The sequence below is a fragment of the Leptopilina heterotoma genome, unplaced genomic scaffold (assembly GCF_015476425.1).
Source record: "Leptopilina heterotoma isolate Lh14 unplaced genomic scaffold, ASM1547642v1 Lhet_45, whole genome shotgun sequence".
Taxonomy (NCBI): Eukaryota; Metazoa; Arthropoda; class Insecta; order Hymenoptera; family Figitidae; genus Leptopilina; species Leptopilina heterotoma.
In genome coordinates, this window is record NW_025111086.1 from 732528 (window position 1) to 756455 (window position 23928).

The window sequence follows — 23928 nt, forward strand, 5'->3', positions numbered from 1 at the left end:
TACATTCCCCTATATAGTAATTTTACAGTGCTCAAATCTTATGTATTGAGTGGTCACGTGATAATTCAGACCGCAGATAGAATATGCAAAATGACACTACACACTCTTGACCTCGATTAATTTATAAATATAGATTTATCAAAGTAGAAACATTTACTGTAACAGAATAGCTGATATCTCTGCTAATTAAATCAAATAATTATTTTTCTCTTAATTTTTATAATTATTCGGTGAATTTGTTTAAATTCAGTTCTAAATATTATTAAATTTCAAATTTCATTCAATTTTCAATTAAAATTCGAAGGTTAATTTAATTTTCAATTCAAATTAAAAAATTATAATTTTCAGTTAATATGCAAAAATTAAATTAAATTTTCAATTAATATTCACAAATTAATTTAATTTTCAGTTTATATTCGAAAATAAATTTAATTTTCAATTCAAAAGTAAAAATTAATTACATTTTGTTATTTTGTATAAGAAAAATATTTTTTCAAATTAAAATTCGGAAATTAATTCAGTTTTCATAGTCACAATTTTAGAAAATTAATTGAATTCTCAATTCTGTAGTAAAAATTAATTTAATTTTCAATTCTTCAGTGAGAATTAATTTAATTTTTAATTCTGAAGCGAGATTTAATTGAATTTTCAGTTACAATTGATATGTGAATAATAATTTAATTTTCAGTTACTATTCGAAAAAAAATTTAATTTTTTTAACTTAAAATTAAAAATTAACTACATTTTACAATTCTAAAGCGAAAAATTATTCAAATATTTTTTAGCTGAAATTCGAAAATTTATTCAATTTTTAGTTAGAATTCAAAAATAAATTTGATTTTCAATTCGAATTTGAAGATTAATTACATTTTCAACTATAATTCAAAAACTACATTAATTTCCAATTCTAAGGTTAAAATTTATTTAATTTGAAGTTAAAATTCGAAAGTTAATTTTATTTTCAATTCGAAAGTAAAAATTAATTACATTTTCAATTATAATTCAAAAATTACACTAATTTCCAATTCTAACTTTGAAATTAATTCAATTTGTAATTAAAATTCGAAAGTTAATTTTATTTTTAATTCGAAAGTGAAAATTAATTACATTTTCAATTATAATTCAAAATTTACACTAATTTCCAATTCTAAAGTTGAAATTAATTCAATTTGTAATTAAAATTCGAAAATAAATTTGATTTTCAATTCGAAAGTGAAAATTAATTGCAATTTCAATCCGAAAGTAAAAATTACATTAATTTCCAATTCTAAAGTGAAAATTAATTCAATTTGTAATTAAAATTCGAAAATAAATTTGATTTTCAAGTCGAAAGTGAAAATTAATTACATTTTCAATTCGAAAGTAAAAATTAATTACATTTCCAATTCTAAAGTGAAAATTAATTATATTTTCCGTTAAAATTCGAAAATTAATTTTATTTTCAATTTGAAAGTGAAAATTAATTATATTTTCAATTATAATTCAAAAATTACATTAATTTCCAAAATTCTAAAGTTAAAATAAACTCAATTTTTCTTTGAAATTCGAAAGTTAATTTTATTTTCAATTCGATTGTGATAATTAATTTCTACATTTTTAATTCGAATATAAATTTTTCCTTGAAATTCGATTGTGAATTGTAATTTAATTTTCAGTCAAAAATTAATTTTTCTTTTCAGTCAAATTTCGAAAATTAATTAAATTTTCAATTATTAACCTTTTTTTGAAGATACTGTTAATTATATTTGAATTATAAGGGGGAAAAAATACAATCCTGGATTTCAAATTATTAATTTTTATGAGCTTTTAAAAAAAATGTATTTGTTAAACAAACAGAAGAACATAAATAAAAAATAATGAAGTCTATTTATACTCGTGTGTATAGAAAATGAAATTGCCGCAGTTGTATTATTATAGTGACTATTTAAGACGGTATATTTAGAATTGAAATGGAATCCCGAAACTTTTGATAAGTTAATAGAATTGAAATGAGAGAAAGAGCAAAATGCGCTCTAAGAAGACATTTCCGTCGATAGAGTTTCGCGACCTGTCGTTATAGACATTTTAACCAGTAAAATCGATTATCAATGTACAAGAGAAAATGGAATTTCTTCTGCAAAATAATTAACGAACTTTCAACCTTCGAATATAAACACACACAGCAAATACCTAAATATATATATATATATAGTCAAAAGAGAATCTTATTTTAAGAGAGATAAATATCTTTCCCTTATTACACCTGCGATGATAATATCTCGCAATTTTCAATAAATAATAAATGGCTCACTTAAAACATATTTTCAATAACAAACATATCGATTTTTAATAATTTATTATTCGGAAATTATTTTTAATTGCAAGAAAATAATTAAACTCGATAGTTAATAAAAACTAAATTTATTAATCAATTTATTAATGGCAAATCTAATTGATTAATAATTAATATCGAAAATAATTAATTAAGATCAAATTAATTAATTAATAACAAACTAATTAATAATTAAAGTCAAACTAATTAATTAGCTTGAAATTAATTAATAGGAAATGATTGACTATATTAAAATTAGTAGCAAAATAAATTAATTAGATGGAAATTAATATCAACTTATTAACTTCAATAGTAATAGCAAGTAATTAAATAGTAAATTAATAGCAACTAATTAATTAAATTGAAATTAATATCAACTAATTAAATAGAAAATTAGTAGCAACTAATTAAACAGAAAATTAATAGCAACTAATTAATTAAGTCGACATAATAGAAACTGATAAAATAAAAAAAATCTACTAATTAAATAGAAAGTTAATAGCAACTAATTAAATAGAAAATCAATAGCCACTAATTAAATAGAAAATCAATAGCCACTAATTAATTATGCAGAAATTAATATCAACTAATTAATTATGTCAAAATTAATAGCAATAGTAAAAGTATGAAATTAAAAAAGCAATAGCAATTAATTAAATAGAAAATTAGTAGCAACTAATTAATTAAATCGAAATAATAGCAAATGATTAAATTAGAAAACAATAGAAACTAATTAAGTAGAAAATTAATAGCAACTAATTAAACAGAAAATTAATAGCGACTAATTAAAAAGAAAATTAATAGCGACTAATTAAATAGGAAAAATAATAGCGACTAATTAAATAGGAAAAATAATAGCGACTAATTAAATAGAAAATTAATAACCACTAATTAATTAAGTTAATATTATTAGCGAGTAATTAAATTGAAATTATTAGCAACTAATTAAATTGAACGTAGAAAAAACTAGTTAATTAAATTGAAATTAATAGCTACTGATTAAATTAATAATTAATAGCAACTATTTAAGTTAAAATTATTAAATTTAAATAATTTTTTTAGAATTTTTTTTTTTGCTTTATTTAGAAGAAAATATTTTTAATTAGTTGAATTTCTCAGAGATAACACAGCAGAGTGATGATGACATTGTTTGTGAATCTATCCGCGGTACTTTTTTCACTATAAAACATGATATCCGACACTGCCTATTCAACCTAATTAGTTAATTGATACGATCGATGAAAATCGCGTGTAATCCTTTTGCAAACTTGACATATATAATTTATAACATTTCATATATATATATATATGCAATTGGATCGAATATCAATTCAACAAAATAACTTTCAATTCCTGTAATTTAATCTATAATCAAAAATGTCCATGGATGAAAATCTTATTTTAATCGAAATGTTGCTCAAAGAATTTTAGAATCAATAAATTCGATATGTAATTATTCAGTAAAATTACTATAAGTGAATTTTACTAATTTAGCTACTAATTAAAATTACTATGTAAATTTTACTAAATTGGTTACTAATTAAAATTACTACGCGAATTTTACTAATTTAGTTACTAATTAAAATTACTACGGGAATTTTACTAATTTAGTTACTAATTAAAATTACTATGCGAATTTTACTAATTTAGTTACTAATTGAAATTACTACGCGAATTTATAAGGCAAAATTACTATCAAAATTAGTAAGTAAAGTTGCTAGTTACTTCAATTAGTATCTAATTTTACTTATTAATTTTTGTTAAATTAATATCTGGACTAATTTAATTGCTAAATAAAATTACTTAGTAAAGTGACTAAGCAAAATTATTCAGCAAAATTTTTAACTAAATTAGTAAGTAAAGTTGTTGGTAATTTTGATTAGTATCTTATTTTACTTAATAATTTTACTTAGTAATTTTCGAAAATTTTTTTAGTAAAATGACGTAGGTACTAATTAAATTGCTAAATAAAATTACTCAGAAAAATTACAAACTAAATTAGTGAATAAAATTTCCAGTTATTTTAATAAGTATCTAATTTTATTTCGTGAGTTTTGTAAAAATTTTAAGTACAATGAGGCAGTTATTAAATTGCTAAATGAAATTACTCAGTAAAATTACTAATTAAATTGATAAATAAAATTACTCAGTAAAATTACTGACTAAATTAGTAAATAAAGTTGCTAATTACTTTAATTAGTATCTAATTTTATTTAGTAATTTTGGAAAATTTTATGTAATATTTTACTTGCTAAATAAAATTACTCAGTAAAATAACTAATTAAATTGATAAATAAAATTACTCAGTAAAATTACTAATTAAATTGATAAATAAAATTACTCTGTAAAATTACTGACTAAATTAGTAAATAAAGTTGATAGTTACCTTAATTAGTATCTAATTTTACTAACAAAAGTAATTAAAAATTACTAATTATTAGTTAAGCAAAATTATTAACTAAATTGGTAAGTAAAGTTGCCAGTTATTTTGCCAAGTTTCTAATTTTACTTCATAATTTTCGAAAAAATTTCAAGTACAATGTGGTACTAATTAAATTGCTAAATAAAATTACTCAGTAAAATTAATAACTAAAGTTGCTAGTTATTTTAATTAGTATCTAATTTTACTTAGTAATTTTTGTAAAATCGTTATATGAATTACTAATTTAATTGCTAAATAAAATTATTAATTTTTTTTCTTTTTGTTAAAAAAAATTTTCAATTTAGTTAAAAATTAATTAGTTCAAAAAGAATATTTTTTATCCCTCGTGATTAATAATTATCAACATACCAATCGAAACATAAAAACCGAAATTTTTCTTAGAACAATAAATCGAAAATTTTTTTCGAACAAAAATATAAAACCCACTTTTTTGAAAAATTCACTTACTCTTGATACTAATTCAATATTGGTACTCTATAAATTTATGTACTGAAAAAAACACTTACAGTGAAAAAAAAATTTATTTAATTCCAATAAACGGTTACTTTTCTATTTTCAAATGAATATTTATTTGACTCAAGTAAATATTTCCTTGATAATCAAGTAATCGTTTATTTGAAGCAAATAAATTTTGTTCTTTTAGTGTAAATATGAAAAAAAAATTTCTGTGTAAAAAAATTAAATTATTTATAGGTACACTTATAAATATTTACCTAATATAAATAAATGCAAGTATATATTTACCTAATTTGGTGTATTTACATAAATTTACGTGTATGCACAAATTATTATTGATCCATGTTTTGTGTTTCTGTTGAGAGAAAATTATTCTATAAATATTGCCCCGTAGATATATTATTATTATTATTATTATTATTATTATTATTATTATTATTATTATTATTATTATTATTATTATTATTATTATTATTATTATTATTATTATTATTATTACCATTATTATTATTCCCTTTTGGAAATATTTATCTCTCTCTCTATTACCTCTATAAATATAACTATGTATATTACAAACTCCACATGTGATTATAATTCAAAATAGCAAATTTTGAAATAGGTCAATATTCCTGTGCGGTGAAAAGTCAAACGCGGAGTGATGATTGACATTCACGAATTATGTAAATACTGTAAATAAATTTTTTCTTTCCCAAGTATACATAATATATATAAATATAAACCAAATTTATACAATTTTTTATAAAAAAAAAAAAAATGTCCCTATATTTATGTTGCACATTTTCCCTGTTCTGTGAGTCATGTCCCTGGAGAAATCTTCGCTATTTTATTTATTTAATTCTATTTATTTTCTTCAAAATTTTTTTTTTTTTTTTTTTGCTTCGTCTATCAAATTCCGATCGTCAAAAAAAAAACTTACGACGTTGTTTTCCGTTTTTTTTAACCAATTTTTTGTACACAAAATTTCAGAAAAAAAATTTCGAACATACTGTAAATTTTACTAATTTTTATATTGAAATTAACTTTGAGAGTGTAATAAATTTTACTATACGAATCCCCTAATAAAAAAATGTTTTAACAAGAAATTCTGAAAATTTTGTATTAAAAAAATTGCTGTAAAAAAATTCAACGTCTCACGGAATATTTATAAATTTTAAGTATGAACAAAAATATAAGCAAAAAAGAAAAAATATATATATACATAAATCATTCATTACAAATATGCAATTTTTTATATATATATTGAATATAAAAATAATTGGAACTTGCTAGGCAAAATGCATGTTAGTTATTAGAGTAATGTGACACGTAATTATGAAATGCAATCAAACTCAAAGCGCCGCATAGTCCACAACGTAGAAGAGAGAGACTGAATTTGAGGATGAAGAGTTTGAGTTTGGATTCACCTGAAGGATCAGCTCATGTTCGTCATCGACCACGAGAATATCATCCTTCCGGTTATAGGGATTCATACACACCCCCACGACGTTCTGATAGCGGAAGTATCAACAGATTATGTAAGTTTAGCGTTTAAAAAAAAAAATTGATAAACGATAACATTATTTTCTTTTCGTCCTGTGTGTTGTTTCAAAAAAAAAAAAAAAATTTTTTTTAAAAGTTATAAAAAATTACAAAAAAAAGTAAAAAAAACAAAAAAAAATAAAAAAGTCAGAAAAGTAACAAAAAAAGTCAGAAAAGTAACAAAATAGTCAGAAAAGTAACAAAAAAGTCAGAAAAGTAACAAAAAAAGTCAGAAAAGTAACAAAATAGTCAGAAAAGTAACAAAATAGTCAAAAAAGTAACAAAAAAGTAACAAAAAAGTCAAAAAAAAAAGATAACAAAAAAGCCAAAGAAATAATAAAAGGGCAAAAAATAACAATAAAGCCAAAAAATAATAAAAATTCCAAAAAATAATAAAAAAAGACCAAAAAAAATAAAAAAAAGTAAAAAGCAAACAAATAAAACGAAAACAAAAAAAAATTTAAATCCAAAAGACAACCAAAAAAATCATAAAACAAAAAAAAATTCAAAACAAAAGTTTCAAAAACAAAGAAATTTATGAAAATCAAAAAATAAAATAGAAACGAGTAAATTTTAAATTAAAATATCAGCAACCACTTTTTGAATTAAAATATTCTCTGTGTGTGCGCTTTATAAGGTAAGATTTTTTTTTTCTAGAATTTTCCAATTACAAAGAATTTTTTAAAAACCATAATCTTTTTTTTTCTCCTTCTCTAAAAACTAATTTCGCATGATTGAAAGTGTTCTATATTTTAAAACTGCATGACTATATATATAAAGTTTGTACATACTATACAAATATTATTGTACTTCAATTTCAAACCATTTTGTACGTTTCGATATTTATTGTATAATTATAAATAAATTTTCAATTCCTTTAAAATAACACCCTTTTAATTTATCAAATCAATGTTGCTCCTTGTTGATGAAATTAATAATTTTCAATTCTAAAAATCGCAAGATTTTTAGAATTTGAAAATTATTAATTTCATCAACTTTTAACACATTTTAACAAAAAAAAAAAAAATCCAGAGAAAATTATTAATTTCATCAACTTTTAACACATTTTAACGAAAAAAAAATCCAGAGAAACATTTTCATTTATACTCTCATAAATTTCCAATATTTGCCGCAAGTATTATTTCTTTTAGTGTAAATAAATATTTCTTTTGTAATTATCTATATATATAGAGCAAAAAAAAAACGTGTTTATTGTCTAGTTTTGAAATAAAAAAGTGTCTCTCGTCATATTGCTTGCTAATTGTTGTAAAAAAAAATGATAATTTTATCTTCTATTTGTTGTAAAAAAATTAAAATTTTATTTTCCATTTCTTATAAAAAATTATTTTATTTTCTACTTTCTCAAGTTGCGCTGATTATCAATAAAACGATTGTTATTTACAATTAAAATTATTTTGACTATTGTAAAAATGAATTTTTCACTTGCATGTGTATAGAAGCAAAATTTTTTTATTTATCGATGTTTAATATAACTATTTATTATTTAATAATTATTTACTATTTAATAATTATTAATTACACTGAAAAAAAATTTATTTGATTCAAATAAGCGATTAATTGAATATTATCAATTAAATATTTAATTGAATCAAATATAATATTTATTGGAGTCAATTAAATGGTTCAATTCATATTTGCTTCAAATACTGAAATTATTGGTTCAAATACTATTTAATTGACTCCAATAAATAATATTTGATTGAAATAAATATTTAATTGATTATTATCAATTAACTATTAATTAATTAATTAACCAGTTATTTGAATTAATTAAATTTTTTTTTCAGTGTATTTAATGATTATTTAACATTTAGTGAATAAATATTTATCAATTACTGATGATTATTTAATCAGTAAATAATTATTTATTAACTATTGATGATTATATTTAACAATTAGTAAATAATTAGTTAATAATTATTAAATAATAACTTAGTAATTATGGAATGTAAAGTATAATTAAATATAAAATAAATAAATTAATAATTTTAATTCTCTATTATAGAAAATAATAATATTATAAGAAACTAAATATTTAATTTGCTTTTTTATTTTATTTTTATTGAATTTATCATTAAATATTTAAATAATAAATTTTTAATAATTATTCACTATAATTATGTAAAAAGAAGAATAATTTTAATTCCTTATAGAAACAATATAGAAAATGAGAATGTAACTATTTCCAGTAAATTTTCTACATTTTTAAAAGTCTGTTCTTCTTAGACTAAAAACCAAATATTTTTTTAATTCCTTTGCTTTTCAAAAAAAAAAAAAAACTTTTTTAATCGTTAAAAATTTCTTTAATTTTTAAAAAGAAAAGTTTAATAATATCGGAGTTGAAATTTCAAAAAATTACTTTTGAAAAATAAAAAAAGAAAATCAACAATTTTTACCAGTCAAAACATTTTTCTACAAGAATAATTCGGTACTAACATAAATTTTATTTCGAGAATTCAATAAAAAATTCAGACCCACCAACCTTCTTATATTGGTGTTACTTAAAATAAAATACATTTACTGGAGATGAGAAACACACATCGTTCTATATATCTCACATGAAAATGAATGAATGATTGAGTAGAAATAGATTAGAATCAATTTGAGTATCCTATAAAGAAAATTAGTTTTCATTTTTGTTTTTTAGTTGAATTAGTTTTCTTACAAAAAGTTAGAATTTAATTAACTATGCAACTCTACTTAAAAAGATGCATTGGATTTCGTGTAAATGAAACGCATATATTATTTTACGGATTCTATAAGTGTTTATTCAATGTATAGTTTATTACAAAGACGAAGAGCAACTGACCAACCTGGATCTAAGATCGGTTTTCTATCCTGAGATTGTAGTTTAAAAGTGGGGATACAGTGCAAAAAAGAGGGGATATAGCTAAATTTGTACAGTTTCAGGTAAAGGGTCCTGGGCCCTAATTACGAACAGATGAGAAGTCCGTTAAGTGCAATAAAGTTCAGAGTACAATGTCTATTGTCAAAATAGTTTCCAAATCTAAACTCATCTGGCTCTTAATCCCAAAAATAACTTCAAAAACACGTTCAATTTTATTACTTAATCCGTGAGTTTAAGTTATAAAAAAAAGGTACTAGACCTAAGTATAGAAGTTGTAAAGTCATAAATATTTTTGACAATTTTTTACTGAAAAATATCTATCTTAAATTTATTCATTATTTTGAATATTGTAAAATTTTGTGTACAACACAACATACTCCCCCCGTTGAGAACGGAGTGATCAACTAGAAATTACATAAATTCGTTGATGGGCAAGGGTGATAATCCCTTTACATTGCGTTTTAATTCGCCATTGGCAGTTTTTACTACCACTGTCCGGAGAATTCCATCATCTCCAGGATGCATTTTTATTACTCGACCCAATCTCCATTGCATTGGTGGTAAATTATCTTCCTTGATAATTACAAGTGTCCCTTCCTGGATCGAATGTTGACCTTTAGTCCATTTTGAGCGAATATTTAATTCGTTTAAATATTCCTTGGACCACCTGGCCCAAAAGTGTTGTCGAATCTTCTCCAGATGTTGCCAATTGAAAAGCCGGTTTGTAGCAGTTGTTGTGACATCAAGAGAAGGAATACTTGTTAACGATTCGCCGATTAGGAAATGACCAGGTGTCAGAACAAGAAGGTCATTAGGATCATTTGAGATAGGAGTTAAAGGTCTGGAATTCATAATGGCTTCAATTTCTATTGTAAAAGTATTAAATTCTTCAAATGTGAATAAAGAATCGGTTACTACTCTTTTAACATGATGTTTAAATGATTTGACACTTGCTTCCCAAAGTCCTCCGAAATGGGGAGAAACAGGTGGAATAAAATGCCAACGCACACATAAATCGCTTGAAAACTTGAAACATTTTGATTGATGCTCATTAGAATTGAACAAAGCATAGATTTCTTTAAGTTGGTTGTTCGCTCCAACAAAATTAGTCCCATTATCAGAAAAAATGTTAAGAGGTTTTCCTCTGCGTGCTATAAATCTTTTTAATGCGGCCAGAAATCCTTCGGTAGTCAAATCGCTGACTACTTCCAGATGTACTGCTTTAATTACGAGGCAAACAAAGACAGCTACATAAATTTTTACTTTATTGCGATTTCTAAATTTCTTTTCTTTCACGAAAAAGGGTCCGCAATAATCAATACCTACATTTATGAATGGTCGTGCCTCCGTAATTCTAACCTTCGGTAAATTACCCATTATATACTCAACCTTTGGAGGATTTGTTCGAAAACATCGTACGCATTTACGAAGAACCTTTCGTACCACACTTCGACCATCCACTACCCAATACTTTTGTCTCATGGAATAAAGGGTCGTTTGAATTCCTGAATGGTGATTCTTTAAATGACAATTACGAATGATAAGATCAGTTATCGCATGAGATTTAGGCAAAAGAATAGGATGTTGAACCGCATATGGCAAATCTGAATGTTTTAATCTTCCACCCACTCTCAGAATTTTTTCCTCATCTAAAAATGGGTTAAGTGAAAGGATTTTGCTTCCCTTGGAAAGTTCTTTTGATTGAGATAATAGTCGAATCTCATTTGCAAAAGATGATGTCTGAATTATTTTAATTATCCTTTTCTCAGCTCGATTTAATTCATCGATATCCAAAAGTTCTGTGTTTTTTCGATATTTAAATCTCAAACAATATGCTATGACTTTCAATAATAAAGAATAACAAGAAAAGGATAATAAAAATTCAGGCATTTTCTCGCTTAACAAAAGACAAACATTTTTTTTTATTTCAGGAAGTTCGTTCATTTGTTCAAATTGAGATTGTGGCCAAAATTCTTCTTTGGTTTGAAGCCAATTTGGGCCGTTAAACCAAAGATGATTTTTGAGAAAGTCGTACGGTAATTGTCCTCGTGATAACGCATCGGCTGGATTTTCTTTCGAAGATACGTGTCTCCATTGTTCGGGTAACGAATAATTTTGTATTTCCGAAACTCGATTCGCTACAAATGTTTTTAATAAGTGAGGAGACGTTTTAATCCAGTTAAGAGTGATAGTTGAGTCAGTCCAGTAAGTAATTGAATCGAATTCTAATTTGAGGTCTTTTTTTACTTCGTCAGCGATTTTAACCAACAATTGCGCGCCGCATAATTCGAGACGCGGCAAGGAAACGGTTTTTAACGGAGCCACTCGCGATTTTGCATACACTAATTTGACAAGAATTTTTCCATTTTCGTCAAATGATCTTAAATATACGCAAGCCCCGTAACCTTTCTCACTGGCGTCGCTGAATCCGTGTAATTCAATTTTAATAAAATCAGAAATTAAAATTCTTCTTTCGAACATAACCTCCTTTAATGCTGGTAACTGATTACAATACCGCGACCATAAGGTGAAAATATTAGCGGGTACTGATTCATCCCAGTCTAATTTTAATTTCCAAAGTTCTTGCATTATTTGTTTTGCGAATAAAATGACTGGACCTAAAAGACCTAATGGGTCGAAAATTTTTGCTATTTCGGAAAGAATGTTCCTTTTCGTTTTTACCAAATGTGATTCGATGGGATTAACCGTGTATTTAATGACATCGTTTTTCGCGTCCCAAGTAATTCCCAAAGTTTTGACCGTTTGTTCTTTATCAAATTCAAAATCAACGCATTTATCGTCTTTATCTATGTCGCGAATTATTTCCTCATTATTAGAGGCCCATTGACGAAGATTAAATCCAGCACGACGCATAATCTCAATTAGTTCGTTTCGCATTTGAATCGTGTGTGAAATGGTTTCACCACCAGTTAAAACATTATCGACATAAAAGTGATTTTTTAAAATTTCACGTGCTAAAGGAAATTCATCGCCTTCGTCTTCGGCAAGTTGATAAAGACATCGGATTGCTAGAAAAGGGGCCGGAGACAAACCAAATGTGACTGTGTTTAACGTGTACGTTTTAACAGCATCACCTTCTTTCCATAGAATTTTTTGAAATTTTCGGTCTTTTTCGCGAACAAAGATCCGTCGATACATTTTTTCTATATCAGTTATAATGACGTATTTATATTTACGAAAACGAATAATGTGACTAATTAAAGGGTCTTGTATCGTTGGTCCTGTCATTAAAACGTCATTTAATGATATACCAGTCAACGTTATAAACGAACCATCGAAAACAACGCGAAATTTTGTTGATAAACTTAAAATTTTAATCACAGCTTGATGTGGTAAATAAAATCCGTCATTTGGATCAGCTGAGTCCGTAACGTCAGTCATTTGTCCGAGAGTAATATATTCATTTATTACTCTTGTGTATTCTTTTGCGAAAACAGGATCTTTTTCAAATTTATAAAGAAGAGCTTTTAATCGTTTTAAAGCTCTTGAATACGAATTTCCGAGTTCCGGAAGTTTGGAATTAAACAATAACGCGACTTCATATTGACCGTTTTCAACGCGTTTTACCGTTTTGCGAAAGAATTCTTCACATTCAACTTCTTCCTTCGACCAAATTACATTTTTATTTCCTTCCTCGATTTCCCAAAAACGAGTTAACGTGTCGAGCAAGTTAATTAAGTTACATTTTGCTGAATTTACTTGCTTTGAATAATTAAAGTTTCCTCCAATTATCCATCCTAATCGCGTTTTTTGCAAAAAAATGTCTTCGTGATTTTTTGATAAATTAATTTGCCCTATGCATAACAGAGACAATGTTGGTCCAGAACCAATCAACATATTAATTGGAGCAGGAATATGAAATTCTGGATCGGCAAGAGGTAAATTTGAAGGCAATCTCAAACTTTCGCGATGTATTGGTTCGCTCGGGATACAATTTGATATAGAAGGAATTGTTAAGAAGTCAAGGGTTTTTTCAAATTCAGTGTAAGTTGAACGAAAGGTTATCGTGACTACGTGTTTTGTCACCGTTGTCATATCATTTAGAGCTCCTACTGGAACCGAGCATTTTCTTTTTATTAAACCCAATTTGTTTGCTAAATTTTCAGTGACAAAATTAGCAGTTGAACACGTATCTAGTAATGCGCGACATTTAAAAAATTCATTATTTCGATTTGCAACGCGTAGGCACACACTAGTCATTAATTGATTGTTGGGCTCTCGAATATTTACTGAAAATGCGTAGGGCTTTGATACAACAGAAGAATCTAGTCATGTTTTATTTTGAGACAATGACTGTTTCGACGTTTGATCGAACAAATTTTCCTTAGGGTCATGGAGCAATGTATTATGTTTCTGTGTACAAATTAAACATGGACCAAATGTACATATTTTATCTCCATGATTACGTAAGCAATTCAGACACAATGACGCTTCTTTAGCAGCTTGAACGCGTTGAGGTATTGAAAATGAACGGAATTTTTCGCATTTATACACGTTATGAGTTTCGTTACAAAAGGGACACGACTTTTTATTAACTGAAAGAAATGCTTGCCTCGATTTTTTATTTTGTTTTTTATTATGTTCTTGATTCGAACCCGAGTTTGAATTTTTATTAGAACGTTGATTTAAATTATCGTCCACGAGTTTTGACAATCGCGCAGCAGTTTTATATAAAAACTCTAACATTTCTTCTAATTTTGGAAATGTACCCTTGTTTATTGTTTCTTCCCATTTTTCAGCAGTATTTTTATGCAATTTCTCTTCCAAAATTTGAACAACAATTTCCTCAGTTACATTTACCTTCAAAGCTTTCAATGATTCAATGTGTTGCTGAGTATCATCTGCTAACTGTCTTAACCCTTCTGCCGATTCTTTTTCCTGAATAGGAAGTCGAAGCAAAAGGCTTAAGTGTCGGGAGATGATAAGGCGTTCGTCAGCATAAGCAGTTTCTAACAATTTCCAAGCACTTTTATAATTATCACTACTCATATTAAAATTTTTTATTTTATTTGCAGCCTCTCCTGATAACGTTGATTTAAGGTATTGTAATTTTTCAATATCAGTTAAATCTTCTTGATTGTGAATCATACTAGTAAACGAATCTTTAAATGAAAGCCAATCTTCATATCGACCTTCAAATTTTGGAAGTGAAGCTTCCGGAAGTTTAATACGTCTTTTAAATGATCGCGGATGTTCATTTACAGGTAATTCCGCTGCTTGAACAACGTTAACAGGAGTAGAACTTATTTTTAGTTGTTCTGCAAGTGTCAAAAGATCTAAATATGTTTCTTCGATTTCATAACGATCTACTGAATGATCAACTTCTTCATCAAGAAGTTCTAGTTGATCAGCAATATCGTCAAAATTGTGAAAATTAGCTTTAAATTTATCTAACCGAACATTTAATTTTATTATATTTGGCGCGGTTGTTTGATATTCTTCAAGAAATTGTTTAAATTTTGTTGCTTGTGCCTTTAAAGTTGTGAACTTTTGTTTATTTTGTCTTATTTGAATCTCTGCCATTTTTTAGGAAGGAAATATTAAAGGATTCGCGAATCGATAAATGAGCGTTACCTTGTAGATGATCTGCTAGATCCCTTTGCTGCTTCTCGATCCAAATTGCCTCTGGAGTTATTGGAACAGGATTTTGGTCGTTGTTATAAAATCCAGTATGTTGTTTCAAATTTCACAAACAGTACACGGATTTAATAACTTTCGTATAAACGTCCAATTTCAATTGTCCAATAGTTTTTAATTATTGTTATTTTTATGACACTCTCACTTTACACTTTGTTCATAATGTCACTTGAACGATTTTTAAGAGGTCATAGAGTTGCTTTACGTTTATTAAAAGTGATATCAATAAATTGTACGATTTATTTAACACAAATGCACTTAATGTTTACGCATAGACTGTAAATTACTTAGAATATTCACAGTTGAAACATATTATTTAATCACTTATTTCTTCACCTTTACTCTTCTTTATAGAATCCGGCTCGAAGGACCATGTTTTTTAGTTGAATTAGTTTTCTTACAAAAAGTTAGAATTTAATTAACTATGCAACTCTACTTAAAAAGATGCATTGGATTTCGTGTAAATGAAACGCATATATTATTTTACGGATTCTATAAGTGTTTATTCAATGTATAGTTTATTACAAAGACGAAGAGCAACTGACCAACCTGGATCTAAGATCGGTTTTCTATCCTGAGATTGTAGTTTAAAAGTGGGGATACAGTGCAAAAAAGAGGGGATATAGCTAAATTTGTACAGTTTCAGGTAAAGGGTCCTGGGCCCTAATTACGAACAGATGAGAAGTCCGTTAAGTGCAATAAAGTTCAGAGTACAATGTCTATTGTCAAAATAGTTTCCAAATCTAAACTCATCTGGCTCTTAATCCCAAAAATAACTTCAAAAACACGTTCAATTTTATTACTTAATCCGTGAGTTTAAGTTATAAAAAAAAGGTACTAGACCTAAGTATAGAAGTTGTAAAGTCATAAATATTTTTGACAATTTTTTACTGAAAAATATCTATCTTAAATTTATTCATTATTTTGAATATTGTAAAATTTTGTGTACAACACAACAATTTTATTTGCAGATCACGTTTTAACCTGTGTATTTCGTATTTATATTTTTTTTGTTATTAAATAAATAAATAAATAAAAACTAATATTAAAAAAAAAAAATAAAGAAAAAAAAATTGAGAGAGGATTGAATGAAAAAAAACTGAATTTGTATACGTTTTTTTGTTTCTATTTCAGCGCCCTGCAGTCCAGGTCAAGGGCATGGGGTTCACAAACACTTGAGGGGAACAATAAGAATGTCTAGTGTGGAACTACCAGATGAAAATGAAAAATCCTATTCCTCGGCAAGCACCTCACCCTGTCCCTCGCCTCACACCAACAATCAAAATCACCTGAATCCACTTGGAAAACGTGTTTTACCGCCAAACAATCTCTACGTAGTGTTGTACAACTTTGAAGCTAGACATCGTGACGAGTTAGACTTGAAGTGAGATTCGCTTATTCAATTCATGCTTTGCAAACTATTTTTTTTTTTTTTTTTAATTCTCTTTCGATGTTTCTTACTCTATTTTCTATTTTTTCTCAAAAAAAAAATTCTATTTTTTTTCTCAAAAAAACAGGGTTGCCACAAAAATTTAATTTTTTTTTTCTCTAACTTTTTCCTGACTTCCAGACAAAATTTGACGTTTTTCCCTGACCCTAAAGAATATTCTGATTCACGACAAAAATTATTGGATACACGAAGAAAAAGGATTGTTATGTTAAAAAAAAAAAAAATTAAATTTAAATTAAAAAGATTGTTAATATAGAACTAATAAATTTATTTTGTTGTTCTAACAATTAACATTTTTTCCAATAACAATAAATCTGTTGAGATAACACAAAATTTTGTAACAACAACAAACGAAATTTGTTACTTCTATAATATAACAATTCTTTTTTCTCTGTGTACTAAAAAAAATGTTCTATTACATTTATTTACGAATTTCCTTAATTGTAAAATTATTCGAAAACAATAATTTCTTTTTTAAATAAATATTTAATCATTATTATTATTATTATTATTATTATTATTATTATTATTATTATTATTATTATTATTATTATTATTTCAATAGGAATTAAAATTCTTCAAAAGATTCAAATTCAAACCATTTGAAATTCAATAAATTATAAAAATATTTATATAAAACATAAAGATTTTAATATGAAACCTTTTTAAAATTCAATTATTTCTAAAAATTTATGAGATAATGCTCTTAATATTCAATTATAATATAAAATTTTAACTGAAATTTAAGTATTTTCAATTAATTCTTATAGAAAAAATCCTATCAGAATGAGAATTCAATTATTTAAATGCAAAAATAAATAATTTATTGAATAATTAATTACTTCTTAAAATTTAATTCTCATAAAGAATTTTATCAACAAATTTTTAAAAATAATTACATTTTTTCGAGAAATTCTTTGTAAATAATTGAATTCTTGTGAAATTTTTATTATACTTATATGAAAATAATTAAAAGTTTGCGTAAAATTAAAATTTTTTTTTTTTGAAACAATCGAATTCTTTTGGAAAATTTTATTAAATTAGTAGATACTAAAAATCATTGAATTGAGGAAAATTTTCGAAAATAATTGAATTTCGGAGAAGAATTTTATTATTAATAAAGATAATTGAAATTTTGTCGAGAATTTTTACAAAAAATTTCTCATAAAGAATTTCATCAACAAGTTTTTAAATTATTGAATTCTTTTGACGAATTTTAATAAAATTTTTAAGAATAATTACATTTTTCAAGAAATACGATTTAAATTTTATTAAAAATAATTGAAATTCTCCGACAAGTTTTATTATTTACCTACAGAAAATAATTGAATCCATTTTAAAAAAATTTTATTATTTATGAAAATAATTAAATTATTTCGAAGAAATTTATAAAAAAAATTTGTAAATAATTGAATTATTGTGAAATTGTTATTATTTATAAAAATAATTGAATGTTTGCGACTTTGCGTAGAATTTTATTAAAAATTTTTTTAAATAATTTAATTCTTTTGGAAAATATTATTAAAATAGTAGATATTAAAGATCTTTGAATTAAGGAAAATTTTGGAAAATAATTGAAATTTTAACAAGAATTTTAATAAAATTTTGGAAAATAATTGAATTTCGGAGAAGAATTTAATTATTTTTAAAGATAATTGAAATTTGGCAAGAATTTTTAAAAAATTTTTGAACTTAATTGAATTTCTGCGGAGAATTCAACTACTTAAATACAAAGATGAAAAATTTATTGAATAATTGAATTCTCATAAAGAATTTTATCAACAAATTTTTAAATAATTGTATTCTTTTGACGAATTTCAATAAAATTTTTAAGAATACTTAATAATTACATTTTTCAAGAAATACGATTCAAATTTTATTAAAAATAATTGAAATTCTGCGATGAGTTTTATTATTTATGAAAATAATTGAACTCTTAAAAATAATGTTATTATTTATTACAATAATTAAATTATTGCGAAGAAATTTATAAAAAATTTATAAATAATTGAATTCTTGAGAAATTTTTATTATTTATAAAAATAATTAAATGTTTGCGTAGAATATTATTAAAATTTTGTTTAAATAATTGAATCCTTTTGGAAAATGTTATTAAAAAAGTAGATATTAAAAATCATTGAATTGAGGAAAGTTTTTGAAAATAATTGAAATTTTGACAAGAATTTTAATAAAATTTTTGAAAATAATTGAATTTCGGAGAAGAATTGAATTATTTATAAAGATAATTGAAATTTTGACGAGAATTTTTTTTTAATTTTTTGAATATAATTGAATTTCTGCGAAGAATTTTATTACTTTTGAAAATAATTGAACTTCTTGAAATTTCAAATTAAAACCTTTTGAAGTTCATCTATTCATGAAAATTATAAACGCAACTCTTTTAAAATTCAATTAATTTTGAAACATTTAAGTAAAATTATTCATAAAATAATTTCTTAAGTAATAATTTTATGATAGTTCTTCAAAAATTAAATTATTTATAGAAATAAATTATTGTCAGTCAGAGAAAAAATTGAAGGTTTTATATTAGAATTTGTGGGGAATTTTATAGTTTATGAGGCAAACAAAAAAGACACAAAAATTCAGAACTTTCTTTTAAATTCTAAAAATTTAATTTTTTACAGTACTTTTAATAAAAATCTCTGTCTTTTTCCTGATTTTCCTGACTTTTCCCTGAATACTCTAAATTCACTAACCTGTGGCAACACTGAAAATAATAAAAAAAATTTCCGAGAATAGAGTAAAAAAATAGAAGGGAAGAAAATAGACATTTTCTTCCCTTCTATTTTTTACTCTATTTTCAGAAATATTTTTAATCAAAAAAATATAAATTGCAAAAGAAAGTTCGGTCACTTTAAAAATGTGCAATTCATTTACATAACCTAAAACTAAAAAATAGTTTTTTAATGTGAAATAGAACCATAATAATTTTCGAAAAGACTAAATTTAACCATAATAAATAGGTTTGTTTAGTTTTCGAAAGGACTACATTTTTGAAAAATTTTTATTTTAAAACATTTTAGTTACTTAAAATTGTGATTGTTAACCACACTCTAAAGAAAAAATGAGCAAAATGTGGCAATTTTATACCTAATTGTTCGCAAACAATTTTTAATTGTAAATAATAGTAAAACCAATTTTAGTTTTGAGGTTATGTCAAGTGGTTGAACCTCCTTAATGATTATAATTTATTGATATAAATTACAATGCACACGCACTGCTTTATATATACATACATATATCTACACTTTATGGAAATTTTGAGGCAAAATGATTATGTTTTGCATTCTAGCATGAATTTAACATTAGGATTAGTGTTTGTTATGAGCTTGAGGGTTTAATGGGGAGGAAGGGAAAGGGGAAATGTGTAATTACGTAGTTTTCCCCCTACCTAAAACATACGCTTAAATGCTTAACTAAAACCTACATAATATAACTTGTTGCATGTATTAGAACTGAAATTTATCATCATCATCATCTCGCTTTTTCAGAGCCGGTTACAAAGTTTCGGTGATCGATAAATCAGAGAAGGATTGGTGGAAGGGAAAATGTTTAGGTGGTCGTGCAGGCTATTTTCCCAGTGCTTATGTCATGAGAGTCGATCCTGGTCAAAAATCACTTCAAGTCACCAGAAATTTACAACTTGCTGATCAGACAACTCTTCTACGTGATCAGGTAAATATTTTTAATATTTACCATTTATTTTGCTCTGGGCTGCAACTCAGAGCTCGAACCTTCTTTTCATTAAAAGACGAAAATTTTGTTAAATATTATGTACTATCCAGGACTATTTATTCCAACAATGGAAACTAATAAGAATCAAATAACTAAAAAAAAAATTTTTGTCTTTTTAGATTGTTCTACAAGTGGGCGAAGAACTCGACGGAGTTGCAATGGTAAGATGCGCGGCTGACACCCGATCGTCCGATCAAACAGCAAACGAAGGCGAAGTCCGCTTCAAGGATACGCTTTGTCCATTAAAATATCTACAGGAAGTGTGACAGAAGCCTTATGAAGATGTAAACAAACGTCGCTATCAAAGTCCCCGACGTGGTTGGATCCGCATTCCCGAATCTTGCGAAAACTTATCCCACGCCTCCTCATCATCATCATCAAATCAAACCAACGAAATAATCGTCTGCGATTTCTCCAAACGTGGCAATTGGTCATCAATAAGAATATCGCGTGCAATAATATTCCGTACATCATCAAATATCGACTTCTATCCAATGATAATGAAACAAACACGAAATTCATCATCTTCCAATCGTCGCATTACTTCCGAAAAATATTACGACTGCTTTCAATGTGCCGAGCACTGTCGACATCTTTCATTAAAAAACAATTACAACTACAATAATAATAATAATAATTCATACAATAAAAATTCCTACACCTACAAGAATTCTTATTCTAATACCAACAATAACAAAAATCCAAAACCAAAACAAAACGCAAATAAAAATTTCAAAAATTCGTACAATAAAAATAATTATTCGAACTTAACTCCAAATAATTATAATTGCAAAAATAATTTGGACAAAAAGAGTAGTAAAAATTCCCAAAAAAAGGGTAAGAGTCAAAAAGAAACAAAGAACATAAACGATATAATCAGTGACGGTAAAAGTTACTTCTCATCAAAGAAAAATGAAAAGAAAAATGAGAAGATCTGCTTAGTGAAGAAAGTCAAGTCGGTAACAAATCAAGAGATCTCAAAGAAGCAATTCCAATTGTCGAATAATCTATCAATTATCGAATCGGCAAAGAACGAATTTAACGAAATTAACGTTTCAAATTATCATTTGAAAAAAAATACGCCGGTTAGAAAAAGATCATCATTAGCGAGACCGGTGAAAGTTTACGATTCGTTCCAACCACAAAAATGGATGATGATGATGGGTAATGATACAAGTCCCCAAGATATCGATCATCAGAAAATCGAAGGGCAGAAATTTCTAAATGACGACAATGATGATGACGATGATGATGATGACGACGACCATGCTGATGATAACAACAATAACAATTGTAACGATATTGTTAATGATAATCTGGAGCCTAATTCAAATCGTGCCTTCATCGACGCTCAAGATGAAGATGCTAATTGGCCTATCAGATTGAGACTCGAGGAGCTGCTTGAGCAAAGTAAAAAGAAAAAGCGCAAGGGAATTGTCACAATACGAAAGAGTAAAATAATCAAGGCGGACCCTGGTAAGAATAGCTTCAAGGATACCGAGAGGCTGCTCAAGGTACTTAGCAATCACGTGGACCAAGATAGTAGGTACAATGTCAAAAGATGCTGCGTCATGTAGGATGTTGCACAAGAAGAGTTCCCCCCCCCTCTCAATTTCAAAAACAAACCAAAAAAATAAATAAATAATATATAAATAAAGAAAAAAAAATGTGAAAAAAAATAAAAAAAAAAAATGCTAGAAAAAGAGAAAAAATAAATAAATAATGTGTGTGAAAATATACGCCAAAGCCGCGTTCTGATTTCTGCCAAAAGCTTTGGCAAATTGTCAAGGTCAATGGCCTTCTCATGACAAACGCAGTCATCCAAAAATTCTCTCTTTAATCAACACAATATTTAATGGCTAAAATACGAACTTCGCTCTTTCACGATAAAAAAAAAAAAATATAATGTCACCGTATCTCTAGCAGATGAATTCTTTTTTTATTTTATTGGCAAAATTTATTTCTCTGATTATCAATTAGTAAAAATTATTTATTTATTAATTATTGAAAATTATTTATTTATCAATTTTTGAAAATTATTTATTTATCAATTATTGAAAATTATTTATTTATAAATTATTAAACCATATTTATTTATTTATCAATTACTGAAACTTATTTATTGATAATATATACTTCGATTCGGTTTCTTTATTTTATTAAATTTGAATTTCGCGCTAAAAGTTTTGCTCTCCTCCGCCTAGAGGGCGAAAAAACTCTCGTAAACAAGATGAAAAAGATGGAATACAACTAATCATTGAGTGTAAAATTTCTGTAAATTACAATTTCAGTTATATTTTGGTAAATAATTGTGTTTAATTAATAAATAATTATTATTATTATTATCAAATATTAATAATTTCTATTAATAGAAGTTTAATAAAATTTTATTACATAAAATAAAATTAATAAATACTTCCTCCATGAGGCAGCAAAATTTAACTAATATTTGATTATTTTACGAATGAAAGTAATTAAATAATTAATGGCAAAACTTGATAATGCGTTTTGATGAAAAATTTTTTTTCGCACTCGAATAATAAAAATTTTATTCAAAGAAAAAATAAAATTGTGAATAAAAACAAAACATTCTCTTGTATGTTAAAATATATGTGATATCGATTTTTATGAAAGCTCACGAAGTTTGTTTTTTTTATAAAACTTCACGTCAAGACTAAATTATTCATTATTATTGAAATTAAAGTAAATTTCCAAGTAAAATTGAAATTAAATTAAAATTTAAGTAGATTTTTAAGTAAAATTGAAATTAAATTGAAATTAAATTGAAATTTCAGTAAATTTCCAAGTAAAATTGAAATTAAATTGAAATTTAAGTAAATTTACAAGTAAAATTGAAATTAAATTGAAATTTAAGTAAATTTACAAGTAAAATTGAAATTAAATGGAAATTTAAGTAAATTTACAAGTAAAATTGAAATTAAATTGAAATTTAAGTAAATTTCCAAATAAAATTGAAATTAAGTTGAAATTCAATTTTAGTAAATTTCCAAGTAAAATTAAAATTAAGTTGAAAATCAATTTAAATAAAATTGCAATTAAAATTGAAACTAACTTGAAATTAAATTTAAATAAAATTGCAATTAAAATTAAATTGAAATTTAAATCAATTTCCAAGTAAAATTAAAATTCAATTCAAATTGCAATTAAAATGAAATTACAATTTAAATTAATTAATTAATAATTAAATATTATTATTGTTATTATTATTAAATATTAAATAATTTAAATTAATTATTATTATTATTATTATTATTATTATTATTATTATTTTCAAAATACTTGAAAGTAGTAGAAAAAAAATAATTATTAACAGCAATACTAGAATAATTTAGTCGATAAAATAATAAATTTTACTCTCGATTGTAAATAAATTTTTTTGAAAATAATTTTGGTCCAATATTAATAAATTCGCGAATAATTTACAT

The 23928-nt window shown here is 25.1% G+C and overlaps 2 protein-coding genes across 5 annotated transcripts in view; both read left to right on the plus strand.

Annotated features, from left to right (window-relative positions):
- The window catches only part of LOC122507092, a 210791-nt gene extending 190042 nt beyond the window's left edge, over positions 1-20749 (plus strand). For 2 of the 4 annotated variants that reach the window (XM_043619609.1, XM_043619610.1), the window contains 4 exons: positions 6566-6745; positions 16411-16660; positions 20239-20422; positions 20602-20749. In XM_043619609.1, coding sequence (XP_043475544.1) covers positions 6566-6745; positions 16411-16660; positions 20239-20422; positions 20602-20748 — 761 coding nt within the window. In that variant the 3' untranslated portion in view covers position 20749. The remainder of the gene's footprint in view (positions 1-6565; positions 6746-16410; positions 16661-20238; positions 20423-20601) is intronic. The other 2 variants (XM_043619611.1, XM_043619612.1) reach the window with 1 other exon arrangement.
- A 9-nt stretch (positions 20750-20758) lies between these two features.
- LOC122507210 (spindle assembly checkpoint component MAD1-like) lies at positions 20759-22059 on the plus strand. The gene is made up of 2 exons (XM_043619817.1): positions 20759-20766; positions 21363-22059. Exons 1-2 carry the CDS (start codon positions 20759-20761, stop codon positions 22057-22059), a joined length of 705 nt encoding a protein of 234 aa, XP_043475752.1.
- Positions 22060-23928: the final 1869 nt, after the last annotated feature.